Source organism: Varroa jacobsoni, unplaced genomic scaffold (assembly GCF_002532875.2).
Source record: "Varroa jacobsoni isolate VJ856 unplaced genomic scaffold, vjacob_1.0 scaffold_1408, whole genome shotgun sequence".
In the NCBI taxonomy this organism is placed as follows: Eukaryota; Metazoa; Arthropoda; class Arachnida; order Mesostigmata; family Varroidae; genus Varroa; species Varroa jacobsoni.
The window spans coordinates 270,580-283,146 of NW_019214310.1; the positions used below are offsets into that span (position 1 = coordinate 270,580).

General features: G+C 44.6%; 1 protein-coding gene across 1 annotated transcript in view; it reads left to right on the plus strand.

Moving 5' to 3' along the window:
- The window catches only part of LOC111269728 (uncharacterized), a 31,463-nt gene extending 19,256 nt beyond the window's left edge, over window positions 1–12,207 (plus strand). The window contains exons 3-4 of the mRNA XM_022849540.2: window positions 1,840–2,000; window positions 9,156–12,207. Coding sequence (XP_022705275.1) covers window positions 1,840–2,000; window positions 9,156–10,064 — 1,070 coding nt within the window. The 3' untranslated portion in view covers window positions 10,065–12,207. The remainder of the gene's footprint in view (window positions 1–1,839; window positions 2,001–9,155) is intronic.
- The last annotated feature ends 360 nt before the right edge of the window (window positions 12,208–12,567 follow it).

Below are 12,567 nucleotides of genomic sequence, written 5' to 3' on the forward strand. Positions count from 1 at the left end.
AAGTGGGAGAGATGGAGTGGGTTCGGTTGCCAAGCGGCCGTTGTGTCCTAGCCCCCGTGGCAGCACGGTAACAGAGAACCCCAGCGACATCGACATCGTTGCTACAAACGCAAAACACAAGCATGAGGCACACGCACACACGTGTGATAAAATAGCCGAAATATCGGAACCCTTTATGTGTTTTACTAGCCTACGAAACGTACGTCGTACAATAGATCGCCTTAAACAAATGGCAGACGTTCACCCCGTTCAGATGTTCCATCATCAATAGTCGAAGGCATTTGGGATCGTCTGTGAAAGCTGCGTGAAGTGTCACACTTCAACTCGATCGGCGTACGGAATGACGACGAAGTTCGTAAACTGAGTGTTTCCATAGAATATAAAGTAGATTGTCAAGTGTTTAAAAATGCGCCTTCTAAACGCGGCCATTTATTTCGAAATGATAATTCGATGTTATTATCATTATTACTCATGATCATATCGAACCGTCGTCAGGTTCCTTAGCATACGTGCGAACGCTATGACAGGCTCGCAAGCTGAGTGAGTGCGACGAGTCATATAGAATTCAGCCTTTCATGTACGCGATGCGTGTATTCATAATGGCAACACGACGAAATCGCGGCCTTCGTGTTTACCCAGGGACAGATGTCGGTGTCCGTTCGAAAGGGAAGACCGCATTATAAACGAACAACGGCTGGATCGAAGTAGCATCAAAGGAAACAAAAAGCGACAACAAAGAGCGGGTATCGATTGGGCCAGGGGGGTGGGCGTCCATTGGGCTAGACTTTACCGTTTTTAGGAAAGACAATTTCATGTGCAAATAATTTGGGCCTGATGATCTGACATGGCAGGTAGGCAAACGATTTATTTAAATGAACCTATTCTTTCTTCAAGACGAAGCATATCACAACGAAAACCAATAACTGGAACTACGAGCAGCGACCTCTTTTTTGATAAAACGTTATAAACGCCCCTGTGTGTGTGTGTGTGTGTGTGCCTTGCTACACACGTATATTGTATGTCGGTTACAGTTGGAATGGCGTAACGTCTGCGAGTGCATGTAGCAATGTAAAGTTCTATATATGACACATTTTGGTTCATAATGTCATTGCATCTCAGTAGCCGGCGAGACGTTACTGGTTGTGTATTCTGGATGACAAAGAATGAATCTGGGTCCTTGGACAATCCTGCAAGGTCCTGATTATTTCAAGAGCGAAAGAAATAAAAAAAAGGGTCACACAGCTACATGTTTATTATCCAGATAGGTAATTTGAATAATTTCACAGAAATATAGTGTGGTTTCTATGGAAAAGCATTCAACTATGTACGACAAGAAGTATTTTTGTACGTCGTCTACGACGACAGTATTTATCCGTGTCAGTCGTTTGACGCTTATTTATTAATGGCATCATGTGCCTTGTGTTGCAAGTTTTATAGTCCGGAGGTCCTTGCGAATTCACTTCAAAAAGATGACCGCCAGGCGCTGCTTAAACAGCACCAACAAAAAACCTACTCACAAATTTACATAATTTACTGCTGGCATAAAAGCCAACGGTGCATTCGACTGCCTCGGCCCATAGCAGGAGGTCTAGCCCAGGCTGATGACCTCTTGGGTTGCTCCAGGCCGTGCAGTAGGACCACATTAGCAAGCGAAGAGAAACAGCGACAAATGATCAGGCCTTAGGTCTAATAAAAATTGTTAGTCTAATGGCCACAGATTGATGCAGTTAGCTAGCTGAACATGTTTAATTTCGCTAAATTTATTAAGCGTGTGATTTTCGAGGCATTTCATTGGCAACCTTATATCTAACTCGTAGCGTTGTTTGTCTACCCTTACAGACGCGAATGATGCGGACGCGAAGCGACGCCGGACACGTACCAACTTCAACAGTCACCAACTGGATGAGTTGGAGAAAGCATTCGAAGCCTCTCATTACCCCGACGTGTTTATGCGTGAAGCACTCGCCATGAGGCTCGATCTTACTGAGTCACGCGTACAGGTAGATAGATATTGCTGTTCCTGGAAAACGGGTGGCCCTTTGCATTCAATAAAGGGGCATCGCACCTATGGTTTATGTGCCTACACGTTTGTCTCAACATCTGTGATCTTAGAGATTCAAAAGGTCTAGGCTTGCTGTTTTAGGGTTCAGGAGCCTGGAAAATTGGAAATGCTTAACACAGTTATCTCCTGCAGATAAAACGGAACCGATTGACAAGCCGCCGGCTTGTCGGTTTGCTGAATGTAGTATTTAGTTATAGGAAGTCACGTGAATTTAAGACAATGGATAACAATGAGGCGACATAATGTAGATGAGGTGGAAACTTGAGACAATTACGCCGGTAACAACAAAACTGCTCTTAGAGTAGTAGCAGCAGTGAAAGTAGCAATAAATCCTTCGAACGTGGGAATCTGCAAAAATACCCAGAAACCTAAGTCGTCTCTTAGTATTACTGATCGAATAGACAATCATGCACGGAGTTCTTCTCCAATCAACAAAGTGCACGAGGGACGATCAACATATCACACGAACGTATAGATAGATAGATAGACGCACAAACGAAAGCTCTAGATCACCGACAAACTTCAAGTTCTTCGCCAAAAAGCCAGGACTCGTTTCACGCTAGGGACTCATCAGCGCCAGATCACTCTATACCAATCGTATCTCTTCTTTCGTACCCACCTATACACACAGAATGTCCACACATACAAAGCCGCACGCTCATTGGAAGGTGCCAACTAGCTAACAAGGAAAGCTCAGATGGAACTCATCGCCAATAAAACGAGTGGTCTACGCGTTCATTGCAGCTTTGCTACGTAACTAGACAATATATTATATGAATTAAGTAAGGATAGCGAGGCAGCCGTAATGGCCAAGCTTAGTCGACGGTGCAGCGCCTTATCGAACCTCTGCACCAACTTCGGCTGCAATTACTGATACGAGCTTATGAAACCGCTAAACTTGCTCATTTTTAATCAACACGCCATGTAAGCACAAACGACTACATATAGATATAGAGATTTTTCTAATTATGACGGAAATTACGAACCTATTTTGGTGCCTGTGACGTCCAGCAAGATTATTATTCTCATTTATATAGAGTAGCACATCGTATTGTTGAAAGCGCTCATACGCAAACCGTGTGTAGTTCATAATGGCTATGTTATTCTATCGAACTATAGATTATTTTTACGCAACTATTAGTCAATATAATAATACACAGTTGAAACAATATGCCACTAATGAGTTGTGACCGACGAAGCAACCTCGTAGGACTGGGGCCACAGGGTCCTATCGTGTTCCTGTCATTTTGTTACGATTTGCCATAAAGCGTACTTGAACAAAGTGTCCCACACATGATGGAGATGACTGCTGCCCGTCGTACAGCCTGAATCTGCAACCTAAAGAGGTGTTCACTCGATTTAGAAGTGTCTCTATATGGCTATTCTATCAATCGAGAATTGATGATAAATAATATCAACCTTTGGTTTATGCTTTGCGCCTGATTTTCCAAATGAAAACAAATAGACTAAAGAAAAGAAGGTACATCCATTTCTCTGAAAATATATATAATAAAGACAAGGGAGTTGACGGTTTGATAAAGCCCACGTAACACTGTCCCGTGCTAAGCGCATCAAACGAAACAGGCCAACAAACATGTCACACAGTTAAAAATTTCAACAGAAATCTATCGTAAAGGTGATTGAAAGTGTCGGAGCACGGTCCCTTTCCAAACCATGTGTTGGCAACTTGAAACTTAGCGGTAAGTAGAATAATCCAGGATCGGATTCGACGATGGCAACAGCTGGCGACGCAGTGATTGCGTAGTTGCCGTGATCCCTATGTGTTTCGCCACGCTCGATCGAATTGTTAGAACGTGAAAAGTGATTCCTCTCATCACCTTCTCCCTATATTCTACAATAGACAACAAAACGCTTCACCTTCTGTTGTAGCCAGTTGGCTCTCACAACTCACTGCCGTTACGCTCACCTACGGTTCAGACAATCGGATCTACAAAACGGCAGCAACATCCGCTGTAAGTATCTACGAGACTTCGTCCGCTGTCAGCGGCTTTCTGTCTAAGAATCTACGCCGGTCGACGACGAAACGGGATAGATCTGACTGGCCTGAATATCAGATTCTGGAACACGTTTCCATTATTCGCGGTCGAAATCGACGATATTAGCGATAGTGAATCGGCGCAGACGATGTTGGTTGGCATCGGACTGATTTTCCTGCCTCTTCTTCTGGGTCTTCCTCGCCGTCGTCCTTAGTATGTCCACGTCGCTGCTCTTCGGACTGAATCATTTGCAGCGGCGTCATAACACTCTTTCGATAGCCATGGTGTATTATACTGCCCATATAGTCGAATACGTTCATTATACGCTAACAGCGTCCGGTCGGTCAACGGACTGATGTCTAATTGTATAGCCAGTAACGACTTTATATTGGTAGGTTTTCCTTTCCGTTATCTTCGACTGACTGTGATTGACAGTAGATTATCAACGACAGTTCGCTTTGTGCTTATTCTTTAGCGGACACTCCCTACGTCCAGCAGCGATGCCGATTAGTCTGTGATCTGTTATCTTCTAGTGCGAGAAGATAGATAGACGGCTGGTTGTTTAGTGCAGCTAATGTAACTATTAAAACGAGAGAAATAACGTTGGCAAATAGATGCGTCTGCTTAGAAGAGCGCTGATCAGACGAGAACCTCGTTTAACGTCAAACTGACCTTTAGACTGACGAAGACACTATGAGAGCGCGCTCCCGCTAAGATCGCCTGCTACAACGCAAACGGGGGACAAGGATAGTTTTATTAACGTATTATGCTTTAGTTACCTGTTACAATAGTGTATCTAACTATTCATCGTTCATTGGCGCAACATACAAGCTATGTGTATACACATATCATTCGGAACTGCTCCTAGTTCGAGATAAAAATAGAACTAACTGAAATAAGCGAGTACGGACAATGAACTTCACTTGGCATTTTCGGTGTACTGCGATTCGCGCGGAAAAATGGGACAGGCCAGAGGATGCTTATGGTTCTTATGTCTGGGTCGCTTGAAAAAGCGCAAGTTGTAGGGAAACAACCGGACTTGAAGGTGAACATGCCTCTACTCAGGGCATATAATATTAACCTGCTTTTGATTTTTAGCAGTTAGGGTTTAATACGAAATAAGTCTGTCAAACTTACTGTACATATCGGCTGATCGATTCGCTGTTAGCTGGCGGAAAACAACGATTGCTTGCCTCCTTTGCTATTCTTATATTTTTTTTACACCGCTCGTGACAACAAAGCGTTATTATTATTAAGCGACGATAGCAACAACGAACACAGCAGTATCCTTATTAATATCGTATCATGAGTAAAACCTCTGTGAATGACAGGAGGTGGCTGTCTTGGCGTCCTTATTTGCTATCAGCTAAAGTAGTGTACCCGCTTCATTTTCATGTCATGATTAAGAAGCAAGCCGAGGAGGGTCAGGAATGCTTCTATAGCGGACAATTGTACGTCTGAGGAACGAAACGGTGTTCTGCTTGATTGGCATGAGGGTAGTGCCCATGAAGCGGTGTGCTGGCGTTTGATTAAGACGTCATTGCTGAAACGCTGCATACGTCAAACAAAAACACGTAGCATTGAGGCGCACTGACTGATTTAGGTTATCGCCTACTACCAAGCTGAAAGAATCCTTTATGATGAGTCAATACAGAGAATAACTAATTCGAGCAATACTCATAGCACCGCACTAGTAGCCATACAAACCAACTGATGCTAGACCGGGCTGTAGGCACAAAAATCTAATTACCGGAGGAGAAGCATAGACAAGCAGAAAGGCCACGCACAGAAAAATATGGGCAGGGCCACTGAGGTTTTCAACACATGTCACATCGTTTTCATCAGGTGGATACTCATCTTTCCTGATGACGTTCTCCCATCTAATAATCAAGCAAAACAAAAATAGTTAAAAAAATTATTGCATTTTTTTCGCTCAGATATGTTATTCGCTAATTACATTCTCTAAGTAGATCGTTGTTTTTATGGCCAACATGAACTGTCGCGGACCCTCAAGATCAAAATCTTTCCCTCCCGTCGTCGAGTATTCCACTGAAAGGACGACGGCCGCCATGGAACAACAAGTGAAATATAATGGTCAGGTCGCCTAGCTACAATTTGAGATCTGGAAGCAGACGAGCCGTGAGTCGGAGAAGGTAAAGTCTACCGCTGTTCCGCTATTAATTAAGTACAAGAGATAAGGGTGCGCGTGTTCATCCCGCTGTCGACGATCGCGGCCGCGACGTTTAACGCTGCGCGAGTCGGCCTTCTTTTTCTTCGGCTTGGCTATCCGTCCGTCTGTGTGAACTGTGCGTCGGCTAGCCACCCGCCATTTCGTGAGGAGAACGCCGGTACGTCTTGGCGCTGACTCGTTTGCCCGTTCACTTACGAAGTCAGGCTAACCATTTATCCTGCGCTTTGACGGCGCGTCGAGCGTCGTCATGGAAAAGAGAGGAAACTACGGGGGTAGCATGTGTAATGGCGACAGCGGCGTATTTCGGTGCCGACGGCAGGCAGTAGAACATGAAGAGGGGCGAGCTGCGCGTTGAGTTGAGATGGGACATCACAAATGCGAAAAGGAGTTCACAGAATTTTCGCCAACGTCCCTCATCTGGACTAGATGAAATAATATTATTATTATTAATAGTAACAATAAAAAATTAGAAAAGATGAAGAGAAAAAAACAACCGTAGCAGCGGCATAACTACTACTGTATAGGAAGGGCCTTAAAAAGAAATAACTCATTAATAACAACGGTAATAATTAAGCGAGAAGCAATTAGTAAAATATCGTTGAACGAACGCGGCTTGGACGTGATCTTGGACGTAACGCTAGCTATACACGTCCAGGCTGACTGGTCGCTCTCGTAAACACACCGGGCGACGGCAGTGCTGAGCGCATAATGTCCCAGGGAACAGAGCTGCAGGTCTGCCTTCTCTATCTAAGGATATAAAAAACAAAAAAAACACAATCTATCAAAGGAAATTATACAAAATTGCTACACTTGAGAAATATAAGAGGGAAAGCAAAGAAGCGCATAGAAATAATAACGGAATAAGACGGCTGATAATACGCATGCATATGATATACGTTATAATGTTCCATACATTTGACGACAAGACGTAACAGCTTTACGTGAAGACAACTGATTTTAGCTTAGCAGCTTTATGTGATTCATACCGTCAGCTTAGCCCGTCCTGGTGACAGGAAACAGGTCAACGAAGCTATTGATAGCTCCCCTCCACTACAAAATATAGCGATGATCATTGTGCTGAAATGAGATCCAGTAGAAGCTGCCAGCTTGGATGAGAAGACCACATATATAGTTAGTTATATTTACACGTCGCTCTGCTTCCGAATGTCTCGAGCACCTAATGAATTGGCATCTTCTCGTCAGCTGAATTTACCCAGCCGTTGTGAGTGTTCATTAATATTCATGAGTCAACTGAAGCAGTCATACTGCTGTTCTTCTTTCCTGTTGCCTAAACCGTTTTGTTATGTCGACCATCCCCATTCATTTACACGTATGCCCCACGATTAGCGGGCTATATGTGGCATATATATATATATATATGGGTAACTGCCAATAGTCATATGGCTTTGAGTTTTGCTAACACTAGGATTTACATATTTATGATTCTTCGATTGCGGTTTTTTTATCCGTTCCGGGTCGTAAGGCTTCATACTGAAAAGAAAACGAACCCTTCCCATGCAGCTGCACTTGTTTAGATTAATGCTGTGTATTGATCTGTTGTTATTCCTCAAATACTCTCATCCGGTTAAGAAGTAGAAATTATATCAGGCATCAATGTACACCTGGTAACTGGCTTCTAGCAGACCCATGCGCGTGTATACGTGTGTACCCGTAGAAGAGGAGGGCGCTGGGCTCTTCGCCATGCTCATTTGTCTGTGGTGTCTCATCGTTCCTGACTAGCTAGCTTCGCCAGCGAATAGAAAATTTGCGTCTGTACATTTCGATCCCTGTCCTGGTACCCACCCATTTGTCTACCACTTTCCTGGATCCATGACCAGAGCCATGGTAGCGATTATAACTAGGATAAGCGACGCTGAGCTGTTTGGGTAGCTGCCTAACGACTGTCGAATTCTCAGTCGTAGTCGTAGCAGCAGTGGCAACATTTTGGGAAGCATGGAGAGTTTACTGGTCGAGACGGTGTTTATACGTATGCCGTGACTATGAAATTTAGACAAAGCACAGAAAGGAACAACTGCGCAATCAAGGGCGGAGGAGAAGACCCTCCCATACGATCTGCTCTAACAGAGTAACTGCTAGCTCCTCCTATTTCGGTGCGAAGTACGCAACGCCAACAAGAACGACTAAGCGTCAACCGACGCAACTAGGCATTAAAAAGCAATCCGTGCTCTATGGCATCCTTCTTAGCTCTTTACGGGATCGTGCAGTTTGCTTTGATCTGTTGTAATCAGAAGTGCCGAAGATGAGCGTGACGACGTTGAAGTCTTCATCCATCCATCTACTGCTTAGTCAACGGCAGCAGTCTACGAAAAGCTGTAGGCATTTCTGATCTGACGTCGTCAGCGCTGACTCGCAGTACCAGCTGCCTTTGAATCCTGAAGATTAACCTGCTAAGAGCGAATTAAAACTGTACACAAGGTGATCACGACAATTAACATTCGCCAACAAAGATCCCCTCTTCGGATGTGTTTATGTTTATGGCGTCCGTGTTGTCACTACGACGAGAGTCCGATAAGATAAATGGCCAGTGCCGACGTTTGACGGCCTACGGTGCGCCAACCCGTCGCTGCTAATTCAGTGCTTTGGACCTGATGCCTGCTATTATGATACTAGTAGTTGTCGTCCGATTATGCGGAATAAAGAAGAAACTTACCTATCCTGATATGACTATACTGTGACAGGATGTTCACACATGGTGCCCGTTAAAGGACGTCGAGTTCTTCTACCTCCGAGATTTGACGTTATTTACATAGACAATTTCAAAGAGATAGTATGTAGTCGTATAGCGTTTCGTATTGTCGGTGAACGTGATGTTATCGCTGGCGATTATCTAACGGTCGCGTGAATTTCGTGTTACGCTTCCCGTGTTGCTCTGTTATGGTTTCAGGTGTGGTTTCAAAATAGGAGAGCCAAGTGGAGGAAGAAGGAAAATACGAAAAAGGGCCCGGGCCGGCCTGCTCACAATGCACATCCGCAGACATGTTCAGGAGATCCCATTCCGCCCGAGGAGATCGAACGCCGTGAACGCGATAAGAAGGAGAAAAAGCTGCGAAAACAGCTCGATCGGACAGCAAAGCGGCTTGAACAAGCGCGCCTCAAGCCCGGAGTGAATCTTGGTTCTCTCCAAGAGGCCATTCAGCAGGCGCTGCACGAACTCTGGAGCCATGCCCCTGGAAAGCAGCCGGCCGACCTTATGGGACAGGAAACATTTTCATTGCTGGAATCAATGGGAATCAACGTGGCTGAGCTCTTCGTCAAGTTTCAGATGGAGCCAAGTCCAGTTCTGACATCGCCAACAAGTCAGGATACAGGAAGCAATAGTTCAGCTGATGTCGCTGCCAGCCTTCAGCGTCTAGTTTCTCAACAAGGCCTACAACTGAAACCACGGCATGGCTCAGGCGTAGCGTCGTTTTCGATCGATAACCTGTTATCGTCAGCGGCCGCATTGGCCGCCCGCCGATCGCCAGAGCCTGAAGACATGACAGTCAAACGGCGATCAGCGAGTGTGACGCCCCCACCGCACACACCTCCACCGCTGACGCCGCAAGCGTTGTTTAGCCTGGCAGCGATGCATCGGGGAGCCGCTTTATCCAGTCTATCGGCCGGAGCGAATCCGTTTGAATTGCTGCGGAGAGCTACTAGCCGGTCACCCCGAGGTTCGGAGCCCGACGCCGACGATGAAAAGCTTAACGTGGTTGACTGCAGTGATTCGGAGGAGACATGTGACTTGGACGAGCCTGAGCCCGATGAACACCGGTCTAGCAACAATAATAATGGTGCGCATAAAGTCCAGTGACGGCATTACGACGCATAGCAGCAGCAGCAGCAGCAGCAGCGGCAGCAGCAGCGGCAGCAGCAGGGAAACGTCGCTTCCGCAGACGCGTTTGTCTTGCGCCGGGCAACAGGTTCCCAGCCGGAGGGTAAACGATGGTAACTTCTAGCGAGACCAACGATACTAAAACAATTTAGGTTAAATTTAGGGGTGACGGCGTCGGACAAACAGAGCAAGAAGCATGAAAAATGAAGATATTTATAGATAGCAAAAAAAGAAACAAAGGATTTAATACTGCAAACGTGTGTATATAGAATATCGCCTTCGGCTGGTTAGGTCTTGCCTTACCTATCATCCAGAGTTCCTTCTGCAGAGTGGCCCTTGATCGCGATTCCGACTTCACCCATTTGGGGGCTTCTGACCTGACCCGCCTAATCTGATACAGAACCGGACAGATTATTTATACTCAAATGTTGTTCGAATTGTGCTGAAATCGGGCATCGATTCAGGAGAGGCTGTGCCACGATTTCCACCAGCCTCTATCTATCCCAATTCTGTTGTGCGTATCCCCTAGCGTCATTCATTATCAATGTGTGATTGCGGCAGCGTTGTGGATGATGGCAAACTCGTCATGCTGATGCCGATTCGCAGAGGTGTGGTGAGATCAGGAAGCATCAACAGAGGAGAACAGATGGAAAAGGAAGAACGAGAAATAAAAGCGTGCGTAAAGGAGATAGTCGCATGTTTTCAATGTCCGTTGTATATATGACATTTGTCGGATTACGGAAGCCGAAGATGATGAATGGAGTGACATTGTTCATGCATAGCGAGTTGAACGAACGAACAGCTTGCGGAAAACGGGACCGCGATCGTTAGGATTATTCTGTTTTAGATGCAATACCTCGAATAGCCAAGAGGCCTCACCAACATCGTCAATGCTATTGTCACGGTAAAATTCTCAGCGAAGTCTATAGACATCGAATAGATGATGCGCTCTAAAAGAAGATGTACTTTTTATCCTTAGTCTTAGATCGTCATAGTTTAAATGCACTCTACGGCTGCACTCCTAACTATAGAATTACGGCCCTAATAGCAAAAACATATCGATGGTAGTAACGATGGTTCTCTTTGGGTTATTTTGTAGACAGTAGCAGCGATGCTGATGGTGACGGTCGAGTCGGCTATTACGACGCTCTATAGAAGAAGATATAGTAAAAAAATGTTTCTGTGTTAAGTAACATTAAGTTCAAGCGATGATGGATTATAGCGCTGGTGATACTGGTGATTATGACAGCCAAAAAAAAAAGACGTTTGATTATCAATGATAATGATTTCGATGATCCAGTCAGACGATAAATCAGGCGATGATGGTGATGAGGGCTGACATAGATAACTCTAGAGAAATTCACAATATTAAAATTAGAAATACAGATGAGACAGAGAAAAGCCACATCGTCGAAACAATAAGTCTATTAGATTCTTTGAATTACCAACACGACATTGGTAAATACCCTTCCGCATTTATTTGACAAAAGTTTTTCTCTGCTGAAGTAAAAATAGCGAATTCCATGGCCGGTACCACGGATGACGTGGCACGAAGGACTGTTTACGTATACGCAGTGTTCATACAAAACAATTAACCCTATCATTACCAGGCTCAATTAGGTCCTCTAATTAGTGTTACTTAATCGTGCCGTACCACCATCATCACAAACTGAATTTCGACTTCAGTGTAACGGAGATTGTGATTGTCCTTGTACAGGTTTTATTGATCAACCTATAGCATTAAAGGGTTAGCACTTTATGCGTTCATTTCATGTACTAACCGTAAGAGTCAAAAACAGGGCGGTTCAATACGAAAGTTGTACACATAAGTATTCCAATCTTCAAAAACCCACTGTTAATTAGATTTGTCAATATATGTTTCATCAAATCGGTGGCCCTGTAAAAAGATGGATGACTGAGTACGGGCGATTCATAAATCCACGAGACCAGGGGCGTCAGTCGCAGGAGTCTCGCAGCTGCGACTGGGCGCGCGGAAGAGTGTGAGCCGTTCGAAAGTCCAAAGTCAATTCCTCGTCGACTATTTCCTCCAACTGTTCCAACCAATCATTGCTATTTATTTATAACACTCAAGAGAGAAATAAATGATATTATTATTATGCGATATCTGACGTTATTAATGATCCATAGTTTGTATGTAGGTTGTGCATGAACTAACACAGGAATAGAAAACCTCAAAATGTTCAACTAGAATTAGTGCGCCGCCATCTGTGCAACAGAAGTTATTTCCACTGCTCGGGAAATCAGTTCCTCAATTTAGCTATTGAAGGGCATTGAAGGATCTAATATATTTGCTAACGTTCCTCAATTGACTTCACGCAACTTGAAGCTCGGACCTTTTATCCTATCTGAGTGAAGCAGTCAAATTGCAAAAGCAAGTGCGCGTTACTTATTATCATCATTTGCAATAGATATTGAAGCCAACCAGCTTAGTTTTGTCGTGGTTTGGTAGGACGGAGCGCTT